A 15,040-nucleotide genomic window follows, 5' to 3' on the forward strand; every position below is an offset into this window, starting at 1 on the left:
TGAATATTACTACGGACACGGTCACTAAAATATCAAAAAATATTAAACAATATAACCTTAAATTCACCAAAAAGAAACTGTGTTTATGCGAAACAGGTGACGAATCAAAATCAGCTTGTTGTTAGCTGTATCAGAGAGCAAACATACGAAATCTAAAAAACAGAAAGTAGTTTTTTCAATCGAAACATAATTTAATACAATTATTTCAACGAAAATTGTTAGTCTGGAAAGTATCCATAAAAAGCCAAAACATTTACAGCTTTTTGAGCGATGAAGAACATCCCTTCATACACTGTTATAATATAGGATTAAGTGGTGTAAAGACAACCCACGAAGCGGTTTAATGGAACCTCCAGAGATCGCTTTTAAAAGAAAACCATTTTTAAAAACATATAACAAAATCAATGAAGAATTATTATATTAATTTATATATTTAAATGAAACATAAATATTTCAGAATGGTACATTGGGTCGCTCATAGCAAGATGATGATAAATATAGTGTAAAGACGACAAAAGTTGATGGAAAAAGGTAAACGTTGGAATAACCATCGATTAGGTTTTATTAGTCATAACATCACTACATAGTATAAAACAAAGTCGCCTTTTCTGTCCCTATATCCCTATGTGCGCTTAAATCTTTAAAACTACGCAACGGATTTTGATGCGGTTTTTTTCAATAGATAGAGTGATTCAAGAGGAAGGTTTATATGTATAATACATGCATAATATACTAAGGCAACATTGCTAATTTTAGAGGTTTCTAACGTGATGTCGTAAATTAACCTATTATTTTAGGCTTATTTAGCAATTAGCAAAAACGCTGCCTAACTCTACGAGTTAGATCAAATTAATGTACTACAGTATTGTACACCATAAAAAGGTCTACAAAAAAGTCCGCGATGGTATATGTTTATCTTTTAGGGATAACCCACATTAACCATTTTTATTGTTTACTTTTTACGTGAGAAAATGGCTTATTTACGAAGCTATTTTAAGCAATACGGCATTAATCCTTATCGAATTAAGTACCTTAAATACAGTGTGCAATTAATATAGATCAATATGGTTCCTTACAGCATGTAAATTAAACAAATATTTTCGGAGATATTACAAATTTAAAATTTGCGTTTAAAAATGTGTAATGTAATAAAAATTGTATGAATTTAGATATTCCAAAGATAGCAGGAAATCTTCATAGTAAGTATAGGGGAAGAGGAATTGTTTTACTCCAAATTTAATGCGTGCAGGCCAAGGGCAGTAATGAATGAACCAAAAATACTGGATCGATTTTAATCATGTTTTCATTGAGTGACATAGGCATATATATTTTATGCCCGTGCAAAGTCGGAGCGGGCCGCTATGTTTTTATATACAACGTTCATATTTTTTCTGTAGTGTATTTAATTTAGTATCAGCATTGCACCCGTGCGAAGCCGGGGCGGGTCGCTAGTTTATTAATAATTCATAGCAGACATATAGTTCTTCATGCTGGAAACAGGAATGTTTTTTTTTTCCTGGTGCACAATTAGTATTTTCCTCTAAGTCCAAGGGTGACTTCCATGGAGAAATGAGCCATAACTTTTTTTTGCAGTAGTTTGAAAATCAGCCTTTAAAGAACTTGGAGGAATCATCAGTTATTGTTATCTACAATAACCAACACACAATCGGCCATATATCTGATTATCTTTGGTATATACCCAAATATCTGATTATTTTTGGTAAAAAAATATGTGGAAACTTTGTACGTGTCTTTGAAATTTGAGAGTTTCCCACGATTTTCCCCCTTTTCCCCAACAGATCCTGACTTGGTTCCAATGGGACCAACTCGGAAGTGCACTCTTTAATGCGCTCAAAAATAATTTAGAAAATCGGCCTATAATTGACGGAAATCAGCGAACATATATTAATAAATATATACAGCCGAACATAGAACCTCCTCCTTTTTTTGAAGTCGGTTAAAAAAATATAATGTTATACTTATTATGCTATTATAATGGCAAAACATATTAAATAGCCTTGTGAATAATAGTAATTTGAAGGTAGTATAATTGAAAGTCAATGTATACTAAGGCCGTTATTGATGTATCGCAGAAATAAATTTATACAACAACCTGTCTAAACCAACATTTTTATTGCACTGGAATAATACTATCCTGGCAGGTCACTCTGTCAAATTTGAGAGGTGGCTATTGTTTCGAAAATAATTTAAAACCGCTTCGTGATCATAAAAACACTGTACCCGGTTTATTCATTTTTGATAGGCGATATTTATGGTTAGTTGTTAGGACAGCAGTTTTTTTAAACCTGGATTTATATGGAATCTATGTTTCATTCCGATTTATTAATTATAATAACGTATAGCCCAACATAGTATTAACCATAGAGTTTTTATAAATTCTAATGGTTTAATTATATTAATGATAATTATTAGATATAACTTAAGTACATTCATGTTTCAAAATGGTTATAAGTTGGATCGTACAACATCAAATATGTTTATTAAAATGACCAACAAGAATACACGAGGAGTTTTTAGAATGTCTAGATAGTATCTATAAATTTTCGCCTACATTAGCTGACTATTTTTGTGGAAACTGTTTGAGGATTAATATCTGTTCTGATATTGTCGGTGAATGAATGCTCCTTTCTTATACTTTCAATACATTTACGGTTAATCCACAATGAGTAAAATCAGAGTTTATGAGTGTAGCGTGCAAAAACACTGCGCATCCTAGCACATCAGGAACCGATAAAAATCGTGAAGAAGATACAACAATTGATCATCAATGATTATCGAAACATAGTTGATTTAAAGTTTGAGAAACAAATCATGGCTTTTGCCTCACAGTAATGTAATGCAGCAGTGAACCCACGTCATCTAAATTGATGACGACAAACAGTGGCAATGTTGTCGCATTAACTGCGAGCTCTAGTTCATTTTGGCTTTGACATAACAGGTAAATTGACAAGTCCCCAGCCTACCATAGTAAAACACATTTTTGGCAAAATTCGTTTTTTTATTCAACATAATTCCCTTTAAGTCTGATATACTAATTATAGCGACCCTCCAACTTCTCGATACTTTTTTTGTAGTATGATTTGCCTTTTGCTTCAAAATTGGCTTCAGTTTCGGCGATCACCTCTTCATTCAACCAAAATTTCTTCCCAGCGAGCATTCTTTTGAGATCTGAGAACAAGAAATAGTCGCTAGGTATCAGATATGGAGAAGAGTGTGGATGAGGAAGCAATTCGAAACCCAATTCATGGATTTTTGCCATCGTTTTCACTGACTTGCAACACGGTGCACTATCTTGGTGAAGCAGCACTTTCTTTTTCTTCAAATGCGGCCGTTCTTCGGCGATTTCGTCCTTGAACAGGTCCAATAACGCTATATAATAGTCGCTGTCGATGGTCCTTCCTTTTTCAAAGTAGTTTCAATGAAAATTAATCCATGCGCATCCCAAAATACAGACGCCATAACGTTGCCAGCCGACTGTTGCTTTTTTCCACGCTTTGGAGCAACTTCGTCATGTGCAGTTCACTCGGATGATTATCATTTGAACTTCGGACTGAAACGATGGAGCCATGTTTCATCCATTGCCACATGTAGATGCAAAAACTCGGGTTTATTACTTGATCATCTTCAAACACTGCTCCGAATCATCAACTCTTCGTTGTTTTAGGTCAAAAGTACGCTCGCACGGCACCTACTTTGCACAGAGCTTTTTCATACCCAAATATTCGTAAATGATATGATATACACATTCAGTTGATATCGTTAGAGTTTTATTTCATTTTATTCATTTAATTTCAATTTACGGCCATTCAAAATCATTTTGTGGATTTTTAAAATGTTTTCGTGGGTAACAACCTCTTATGGGCATCCACTGCGTTCACCGTCTTCAATGCTCATTTCACCACGTCTAAACTTAGCATACCAATACTTCACGTTTGATTTTCCTAACTTACAAACTATTTTAACTGTATACATAATTGTAGTTTAAAGTCCTTTGATAAAATATGGATTAAATTTAATTAAAGTTAAAGATTAAATTTAAATTATTATGTTTAGATTAGAATTTTGTTGTATGCCAAAGGCAAAACCAAAGCCTAAACGAAAACTCAGAGTCGACACAGCAACATTGCTACGTTTCGACTTCACAAATTTAGATGACGTATATACAAAATAAATTTTGATGAAAAATACTTCTTGTTCTTGAAATAAAATGTCTTAAGAAAAACAATTATGTTTTGGGAGTGTGCTCAAAACATCTATAGGCCAATTAGGAGACTTATTGAGAAATAAATACATAATTAACTTAATAAAGCTCTAAGTAATTGATGTAAAACAAATATTTTCGTAATTTTCATAACCATTTTTAAACTGATATACGAATTCCCCCATTACTTAATAAGATACCTGGTAAATTTTCTAATAAGGCAATCCACATCGCTTGCAGTTTGCTCGGTCTGCTCTCCGGCATAACGAACTCGTCGAGGAGAACTTTAGTAGCAATTTTAAAGGTTTTTCTTTGAAATTCATTTTACCTTAAACGGGTTTTATGTGGATTACCGGTTGAGCTTCTTCGTCGTGCTGTATCGTAAGTGACTTTATAACTTGAAACTTCCCAAGTATTAGTAGGAGCTTCTAAACTTTTTCTAATCGCTCTAATACGAACGAAATTGTTTTGCTACTTATTGCGTTCCGTATATCAGATAATATATTAATTTATTATTAGAAAATTGGCTTTAAAATTGAGTTTTTTTGGGTGTGAACCAATACCATGCCATAAAGAGGTGTTTTCTTTTTTACTACTCTTAGTTGTTCCTCAAGCTGCCCAGAGGGCAGTAAGTACTTGTTATGTTTATATTATATACTAGCGACCCGCCCCGGCTTCGCACGGGTGCAATGCTGATACTAAATTAAATACACTACAGAAAAAATATGAACGTTGTATATAAAAACATAGCGGCCCGTTCCGACTTTGCACGGGCATAAAATATATATGCCTATGTCACTCAATGAAAACATGATTAAAATCGATCCAGTATTTTTGGTTCATTCATTACTGCCCTTGGCCTGCACGCATTAAATTTGGAGTAAAACAATTCCTCTTCCCCTATACTTACTATGAAGATTTCCTGCTATCTTTGGAATATCTAAATTCATACAATTTTTATTACATTACACATTTTTAAACGCAAATTTTAAATTTGTAATATCTCCGAAAATATTTGTTTAATTTACATGCTGTAAGGAACCATATTGATCTATATTGGTTGCACACTGTATTTAAGGTACTTAATTCGATAAGGATTAATGCCGTATTTCTTAAAATAGATTCGTAAATAAGCCATTTTCTCACGTAAAAAGTAAACAATAAAAATGGTTAATGTGGGTTATCCCTAAAAGATAAACATATACCATCGCGGACTTTTTTGTAGACCTTTTTATAATGTACAATACTGTAGTACATTAATTTGATCTAACTCGTAGGGTTAGGCAGCGTTTTTGCTAATTGCTAAATAAGCCTAAAAAAATAGGTTAATTTACGACATCAAGTTAGAAACCTCTAAAATTAGCAATGTTGTCTTAGTATATTATGCATGTATTATACATATAAACCTTCCTCTTGATTCACTCTATCTATTGAAAAAAACCGCATCAGAATCCGTTGCGTAGTTTTAAAGATTTAAGCGCACATAGGGATATAGGGACAGAAAAGGCGACTTTGTTTTATACTATGTAGTGATACCATCGCGGACTTTTTTGTAGACCTTTTTATGGTGTACAATACTGTAGTACATTAATTTGATCTAACTCGTAGGGTTAGGCAGCGTTTTTGCTAATTGCTAAATAAGCCTAAAAAAATAGGTTAATTTACGACATCAAGTTAGAAACCTCTAAAATTAGCAATGTTGTCTTAGTATATTATGCATGTATTATACATATAAACCTTCCTCTTGAATCACTCTATCTATTGAAAAAAACTGCATCAAAATCCCTTGTGTAGTTTTAAAGATTTAAACGCACATAAGGATACAGGGACAGAAAAGGCGACTTTGTTTTATACTATTATATATACATAGAATGTAAAAATCACTTCATTAAGTAATCTCCTGTATAAAATACTATTTTAATTAATTAGTCCTATTCTTAAACTTATTCTAATTTTCGTGTATGTCCAATAATCACATGGGATGTTGTTAGATGTTTTAGTTACTGCACTTCACTTTATCGTAAAAGATATATGACTGGATTTTGTTTCTTTGTTTTTATACGCCATCTTTTCAGTTTTTCAGCCTCGTTTGTATTTGATTTAGGTGTGTTTGTAGGTTAATTGATGCTAGGCTGCAGGTGTTTTCTAAATAATAAAAATTTTAGTTAAATAAAACTATCCTGTAATATATTTATTCAAATTAATCTCATTACATTACCTATCATTTTTTTTGCTGTTTTTAAGGATATATATGTTTTTTGAAAACCTGAATGGTGTGTGTCGTTATGTATCGCCGTTCAACCGATCGCCTCTTCTTTCCGATAAATAAAATAATATTTTGACGTAAATAAAAGCTCACTTTCTTAGCCGTAGAATATTGGGATCTGTTATTATCAAATAGTGCCTAATCTTGAGCTTGTTCAAACAGAATACTTGCTTATTCTTGGCCAGGTCGATCATTGATCAAAACAATTAGTTGGGAAAAGGAATATACATGAATACAGCTGGTTTTCATCTAAGATATAGATTTGACATAGAAGATATGATCTAGCATTCTAATGTTTTAATTTTCATGAATTTCCATGAAAGTTTCAGCAGTGATTCACAAATCGAAACATCCCTTAATGTGTATCCTTTCTTCTATTAAAAGGTATTTCTTTTGATATCCAATATTATGTAAATGGTTAAACTAGTATTACAAGAGTGTGACCTTAAAATTGTTTATATTAGACTGGGGAAAAGTTGAACCTATAAAACTATGATATAAGCCTGAACTTAATGATTACTGGTTATTAACAAAGAGTACTGTTGAGATACCTTGATAACATTTAGATCTTTTCTTGGATATATCAGGTGACTCTTATCAGGGCTAAGCCAATTTCCGATAACTATTGCATTGTTTCCTATAAATGGGTCAGAAAGAAGTAATTGCAGTAATAGAAGTAAGTAATCTTAATCATTATAAAACTAGTCAGTGATATATGTGACCTTTTGGCGATGATCTTTTGTCACTTTTCTGGTAAAACTATAACTATAACTTAATAAACTATTGCTAAACGCTCTATAGTATGGTTTCAACCTTATATTTTAATATAAATGAAAATCTTGCTTAAATTTTACATGGAAAATCCCACGAATTCGTTATAATAAGATGAGGCAATGCCTGGTGAATATAATACGCCGGATTTTGGGTTTTTGTTTGTGAACGTTGAGCTTTTAATGCTTCATATACAAAATTTCTTGACTGACTAAAATTATCAATGATATCTAAACTAATAGTATTTTTTTATAATGTAATATATTCAGCCAGTCCTGTAGAAATGGACAAAACTTTTTCAAACTTTATTGCATAAAATATACATAAAACCAAAGATTATTTATCAATACCAGTGGTGATACTTTATTGTCTGTGACCTACCAGTAATCACAGGCCAGACCAGTGTTAAAATTGTTACTATTCTTAATATTAATACCACAAAATATTAATGCCAATTTCCCTACTAAAGTAAAGTTCAGCCAATTGAAAACCCAATTCAAATTTAAAGTGTTGGTCTCTTTGCTTTGCACATTATTATTTCATCTGTTTTTGGAAGATATCCTCTCATTCTGATGAGATTAAACTTTTGTGGAATATTGAGAGTATCGGCAAGTATTGTAATCAAGACCAATTTAATTTTTGTAGAAAACTTAATAAAGTTTTAACCAATAAATAGAAACGATAAAGATATAGACGGAGAACTTTTACGAATTAAAATTTCTGTTAAATTGCGATAGGAAGGGCTCACAAGGACACGAAGTTATGGACGTCTAAAATTACTAAATGCGCTTGTCAATATTTCGCATGTTCAGCACAAAAAATATCAGTGCTTAAGTCTCATGAGAACTTAAGAACCATAAAAAATAAAAGGGGAACTAAAACAAAAATAAAAATCGTTAAAAATATATTACTTATAAGAAACTTACAGCGTATGATACAAATAGTTTTAAATATACTGATCAGTCTACTTTAGTGCTCTTACAAGGTATCTTCGGCTACGAATGCCGCTTAGCTGAAAGGAAACAATGGAACAATATTGCTAATTATGTATGCGTAATAAAACTAATCAAAATTATAATGAGTCGATATACAATAACAAAATGTACTTGAACAAGGACATACATAAAACTATATTTTATAATACAAAATCAGTTTAAAGATAACATGATTGTTACGTGACAAGAACACAGAAACAAACCAATAACAAGTCCTCTAACATACTAAAATTAAACTAATCCTAACCTACGATGTTAAGTCAACCGAAATCACAAATATACCCTCATATTTTAATGACGAGGCACGCATGCGAATTTTACTCACACTTTGAATTTCTTCGGACAAACTAAGGTATGGACAAAATATAGATATCAGGTATTAAATGTTTCATATCGTTAAATTTTTTTAATCCTAAAATAAAACAGAAAAATGAGTATAATGTAGTCTTATCTTTCCGGAGGGATTGCCAAAATACAGATAACCAACCATGTATATCACTATATATACAATGAATACAAACAAGACATGCATCTACCAAAATTTCATTTGATTTGTAAAATTTTATCAAAATATGTGTAATTTAATAAAACAGTGTCATTGTTATAGTCCGGTCAAAGTAGGCATTGTAATGGAATTACTGTAACCGTTACAGTCTGAAATATAGAAGATTGAAGTCTTTCAAATATGATAGTTAATAACAATTAACGCTTAGTGGTCTAATCAGCTCAACATAGTCCAGTGCCAAAACAGCAACGAAATTTGATGAAGACTGTTTGGAAGGATTGTCTCACCAAAATGTAGAAAACGAACCAAGTATATCACTATATATCCACAATGAATACAAACAAGACATGCAGCTACCAAAATTTCGTATGATTTGTAAAATTTTATCAAAATACGTGTAACTTAATAAAACAGTGTCATTATTATAGTCCGGTCAAAGAAGGCATTGTAATGGAATTACTGTGACTGTTACAGTCTGAAATATAGAAGATTGAAGTCTTTCAAATATGATAGTTAATAACAATTAATGCTTGGTGGTCTAATCAGCTCAATATAGTCCAGTGCCAGAACAGCAACGAAATTTGATGAAGACTGTTTGGAAGGATTGTCTAACCAAAATATAGAAAACGAACCAAGTATATCACCATATATCCACAATGAATACAAACAAGACATGCAGCTACCAAAATTTCGTATGATTTGTAAAATTTTATTAAAATACGTGTAACTTAATAAAACAGTGTCATTGTTATAGTCCGGTGAAAGTAGGCATTGTAATGGAATTACTGTGACTGTTACCGTCTGAAATATAGAAGATAGAAGCCTTCCAAAAATGATAGTTAAGATAAATTCTACGTGTATTTCTCTGAGATAGTCTTTGAATGACAATCAATACATGGTAGTCTAATCAGACCAAAATAGTCCAATGCCAGAACAGCAACGAGATTTGATGACTGTTCGAAGTCTTAAGGCACCAACAGAATCATGTTAGTTAAGAAGTAGATACTCTGCCTGGGCACCGAATACGAATTGATGGTTGATGGACGATGCTTATATAACAGTTATATAACAGCATTCTTACAAACCAGATTTGGTATTGTGTGGCTTCGGCCATTCTGTTTCAATTTAACCAAACATTGGAATATTTGAAACATTTAGATTATATTATTGATAAGAGAGTAACAACAGTGTCTTTAATGTTGTGTCGTTAATAATATAAAAACGCAACGATCATTGAAAGAATACTAAATTATCTAGACCTTTAACAAATCCTTTTATCAACCAATTTTCTCTAGAGAAATTAACTCTATTTTAATCTTTAGTTTTTAATTATCAGCATGATGCTGTTATTGGGCGAATTATTACATGCTTCACAAAACCAAAATTTAATTAATTTAATGTGTTATATTATACTTTTTTGTATATAATATTATGCTTTTGTAGAATGTAGACGTGTGAATGTGAGCCAAATCCTCAAGGCACATTTACTTTTGTCGTTTCTTAGGAAAATAAACTTTTCAACAATGCTGTAATTAACAATTTTGTACTGTATTTTCAAATTTTCATAGAAATAATTATTGCCATAAAAATATATACAATTGAAGAAACACGAAACATTGTTAAATTTGGTTATGACTCATTTATTTTAAGACTCTAAGAAGTACCATTTACTTCCGTTCTGTATTTTATTGGTATGATTTGATACTCTCTGTCGTATTCTCATATTTCACTTTCCTTCCATGTTTCTGAAGCCTTGCATATTAATAAATATAATTTTCAAATAACAGCATTAAATATCATGTTTTACGAAACACGAAAATTTATTACCAGTGGATAATATAGATATTACAGTCAATCAAAATAAGGACTAATAATCTCCAAAGTTATATAATACCAAGCAGACAATTAAAAAAGACGAGACAGATCAAAATATAAATGACATATTCTTGTATGGCAAAAATTAAAGAAAACCGTTTTTTTTTTAAATATACTGGAAGAAGAACAAATAACCGAAAATTACCAATCACTCCAAAAAATAATAAAAAATTAATAAGTACACTTTTATTTTTTTAAATAATTGTTCATCTTGTCTTCTCCATCATCTTCGAATATGTTTATATGGAATGGAATATTAAACCTAGATTAGGATATAGAAGGTACTTTGAAAATCCTCTTACACACATACAAATCCAAGAGGAATACAATAAAACTAAGATACTTTTTAGTTCTCTCTAGAGACACTTGTAGAAATAAAACTATTGACATAATTTTACAAAGCATTAACATCACTCTGACTTCATGTGCAAAAATTCAACCACATGAACAAACATCCTTAACCTAAACTGATAGATACTCCCATAGAATTAATACTATATTCATAAATTAAAACCATATCTTGTTTAAGTATACAAATAATTAGTTTATGCTGTACATACAATATCATAGCATACATTGTATCAATATTTGTTCACAAAACGCCAACATATACCCGCAATGATCATAGCGTTACACAAACACCCGAGTTCAATAAACGTCTAAAATGTACCTGGTGGTGGTGGGGGTGCCGGTCTAGAAACTGGCGGAGGCGCCATTGAAATTCTATAACCTAAAATATAAAAAAAAATATTTGTTTATAAAAAAAATAGCTATAAATATGTATTTATGTGCATAGCAATGAATGACAATTATAGATTTAATGAAATGTAAGAATTACTTTGACTTTTGTTCAACTTTTACATATTAATTCGGATTTACGGGGGTTTCATGATAATTAGAACATTTTACAATAATATTGTTCGGATGAAACGTCAAGTTTCACTTTTATAAAACATGAGCAAATGAGAGACAAATAAATAGTTTCTGTTGAAGAGAATTCAGATAATCTCAGTAATATAACCCTTGTTAACTGTTAATACAAGTTCAACAATAAGAGAGTGGCTGTACATCAATTTTAAAAGTCCCGCCACCATTTTTATTGCGCGCCATCTTGATTATGTGACCTTTAGCTCAGTTTCTTTAACCATTGTGTTGTGTAGACGTACAAATTTTATTATGGATAAATATACGCGACAAGAACGAGCAGAAATAGTGGCAATATTAATTGAAAATAATCGTTCCATTATTGCCACTCAGCGGAAATTACGTCAAAAATATCCTAATCGTTCAATCCCTCACAGACCCACAATTTATCGTTTACATGCAAATTTTCGACAGTACGGTATGACAGCAGAGAGGAAGACAACGGACGTCTAGTAACCCTGAAAATGTGGCTTTGGTGCGCGATAGTGTTGCAGAGTCTCCATAAATATCAAGTCGGAGAAGTGGTTCCCAGTTACACATTTCTGCACGTAGTTGAAGGCGAATTTTGAAAACCGATTTGAAAACGTTCCCGTACAAAATTCATTTAGTGCAAAAATTTTACTACCGAGATTAAAGATTATTATTAAGATTAAAATTATCTACCGAGAGATCCTGATCAACGAGTTGAGTACATTAATGCAATCCTAAAGCTGTTTGGTGAAATTGAAGATGCTTCGTCTAAATTAACAAGGAGCGATGAAGCTCATTTTCTTTTCAGTGGCCACGTCAACACACAGAAAAGTCGGTTTTGGAGAACACAGAATTCTCAATTAATTCATGAAACATCATTGCATTTACTAAAAACAACTGTATGGTGTGGCATTCATGCTGTAAACCTCATAGGTCCCCATTTTTTTTAAATAATCAAGGTGTTGCTGTTACTGTTACTGCTGAACGGTTCCAAGACATGACTCGAAATTTTCTTGTGCCTGAAATGGAAGAGCAAGGACTAGAGGACATGTGGTTTCAGCAATATAGGACCCCAGCACACAGAGCTAGTTCAACAATTCAATTATTGAATGACGTTTTTCACGAAGACTTATTTCGCGAAGTGATGATTTAGCATGGCCAGTCAGATCTCCGGATTTAACAGTACCAGACTTTAACTTATGAGGACTTTACCATTTAAAAGATATAATTTTTCAATCATAACGAAAAAAATTGTAAAGACCAGATAAACGTTTTATGAAAACCAAACTTACTAATCTTTTCTTTGATCAAAGTTATAGGCAATAAAAATGGTAGCAAGATTTTGCCGCATGTTGTACTCAATTTACACACTTATAGTATAAAAACTGTTTATAATTATTAACTTAAAATGCATTAATGATGACGCAGACCAGAAATCAAAAAGAACAAACCAAACTACTGATCTTCCTAGATAAAACTGCATCGAAAAAAGATAATATTGACAATTTTCACGAGCAAAGTGATCTATAACATCAAGTTTTTTGGTATAATTTACGTTGATTACTGACGTAGTTGGAAAACAAAAGGTACCCAAGGATATCCCATCAAGGTAATGCTTGTATATATGCACATCATCGCATACATATAACTTCACAAAAAGGAACTGAGTTCAATGATCAGAATCGGGCCTTAAAACCAGATACTGATTTTCCTACTAATATACTTCTGTTTATCATGGAAAAAACAAGAAATATCGTACACAATAATATAATAGCGTAAAGTGATCTGACGCAAATATAGTGTGATATCAACCAAGTATTTATAATTTGACACAAAAATGTTGAGGATCGAGTTGTTCCTATCGAATCAAATATAATAAAATGTCAATGATGAAAAGGGAATTGTTGAAACCATGAGATATTTGGGGAAAATAAATAAAAACGATGCCTGAAGAATAATATGTTGATGGTATAAAAATTGTTCTTCTCATTTAGCCTAGAGTCTTAATGAGCAATATGTTTTAATTAAAAAAATGAGAATTTATTATCACTGACCTCTTTTCGTCTCTTTTGACACAACAGGTGCACTATCGATGCTTTGATACTTCGTATTAACATTCACAGAACACTCAGATATTATGTTCAGAGCTTCTCTGCAAGCCGAGTACATCTTCATCTTTTCTTCACGTTTCTGTCTCTCCTCCGCCGATTCTTCCATTAAATTATCCTACATGAAAATCACATCAATTTACAACGGAAAATTAAATTAATGTTTTTCTAATAAATAGTAAATGTTATCTGGCACTACAAATCGTATAAGTTTATACTAGATGGCTTTAGAAAGAAGACATTTTTCCCATTAATGAAGTTACTTGGTTGTTTTATGAATGATAGACACAGTTTTATTTGAAATCACATCAAGGATAGAAAAAACAAAGCGAAAACACACCGTATTTTGCAGTTTTTCTTCGATAAAGGGTTGACAATAGGGTAGACTCAACCTGAATTCATTGTTATATTAAATGATCATCAATACTGCGCTAGACAATATTAACAAAAGAACAAATAGTCTTAACGGAATTACAGTAAATAGCATATGAATTGAGTGAAAAAACTGTGGTTGCAAAATATAGTTTAAAAAGAAAAAAAGAGGACCCTTCACTGAGAAATTACTTTTCTTAGAAATCTAAAGCTGAATGAATCAAATAAGACCAAAATGGCTGAACAGATAAAACCAATTAATTTTGCAGTATAATAATTCAAAATCTCAGTCTTCTCATATATTTAATTATACTTAAAACGGTATTGCAGCTTCAGATTATAATTTATTCCCTTAACACTGTCAGCTACATTCAGAGACTAGTTGACTTGTTTTAAAAATATCGATATTTAGGTGAATAATTGGATCCCATCACAAGATACAAGGTTCAAAAAACCCGGGATACGCACTATCCGGCATAGAATAAACCATAGAAAAGGATTACCCTCCTTCTCTACTAGGGGTATATTCTTTTAGAATCGATCCACACAATCTTGATCAAGTGAAAACAGCAAAAAGAATATTTAGATTTTATGTTACATCAATGAATTATAATTAAATTGTTATGTTATTCTTGGTGGTTAACATACATTAGTTTTAAAATATGGTAGAACAAGGGTAAGTGCCAAATGTAAGGTTAAATTTTTAAAAGTTATAAAATCCAAACAGCATCAATTTTTCTTATAGTGGGAATGTTAGCTGCCAAATTTATAACATATAATTTTCAACGACACACAAAATTTAATAATAACAAGAACAGAGAAGAAAATTATTCTCGTTGTGTTGAAAGTAGACAATTCATTAATGAGGTTTGTCCATTAAGAATAGTAGAAAAATTGTAGTAACTGGTAATAATTAGACATTTACTTTAAACATAATATATTTTAGCAATGATTTAATTTATATTTAATAGGTGAGATGTAGCTAGAATTTGTTGAGACATCGAAGAATGTGAAATTCAGTGAACTAGGATT

The 15,040-nt window shown here is 31.5% G+C and overlaps 1 protein-coding gene across 5 annotated transcripts in view; it reads right to left on the minus strand.

Moving 5' to 3' along the window:
• Nucleotides 1-8,148: 8,148 nt before the first annotated feature.
• Nucleotides 8,149-15,040, minus strand: part of LOC143191583 (dynamin) — a 52,644-nt gene continuing 45,752 nt past the window's right edge. Inside the window, exons 14-16 of one of the 5 annotated variants that reach the window (XR_013004555.1) lie at nucleotides 13,583-13,754; nucleotides 9,232-11,364; nucleotides 8,149-8,908 (exon numbers count right to left, since the gene is read on the minus strand). Coding sequence is in view for 1 of the 5 variants with exons in the window: in XM_076396793.1 (XP_076252908.1) it covers nucleotides 8,602-8,666; nucleotides 11,305-11,364; nucleotides 13,583-13,754 (297 nt within the window). In the remaining 4 variants the exon portion in view is untranslated. Of the gene's footprint in view, nucleotides 11,365-13,582; nucleotides 13,755-15,040 lie in introns of all 5 variants that reach the window. The other 4 variants (XR_013004553.1, XR_013004554.1, XR_013004556.1 and 1 more) reach the window with 4 other exon arrangements.

The sequence above is a fragment of the Rhynchophorus ferrugineus genome, unplaced genomic scaffold, assembly GCF_030347505.1.
Source record: "Rhynchophorus ferrugineus isolate W39M unplaced genomic scaffold, kcgeb_rfMv2 rfM2, whole genome shotgun sequence".
In the NCBI taxonomy this organism is placed as follows: Eukaryota; Metazoa; Arthropoda; class Insecta; order Coleoptera; family Curculionidae; genus Rhynchophorus; species Rhynchophorus ferrugineus.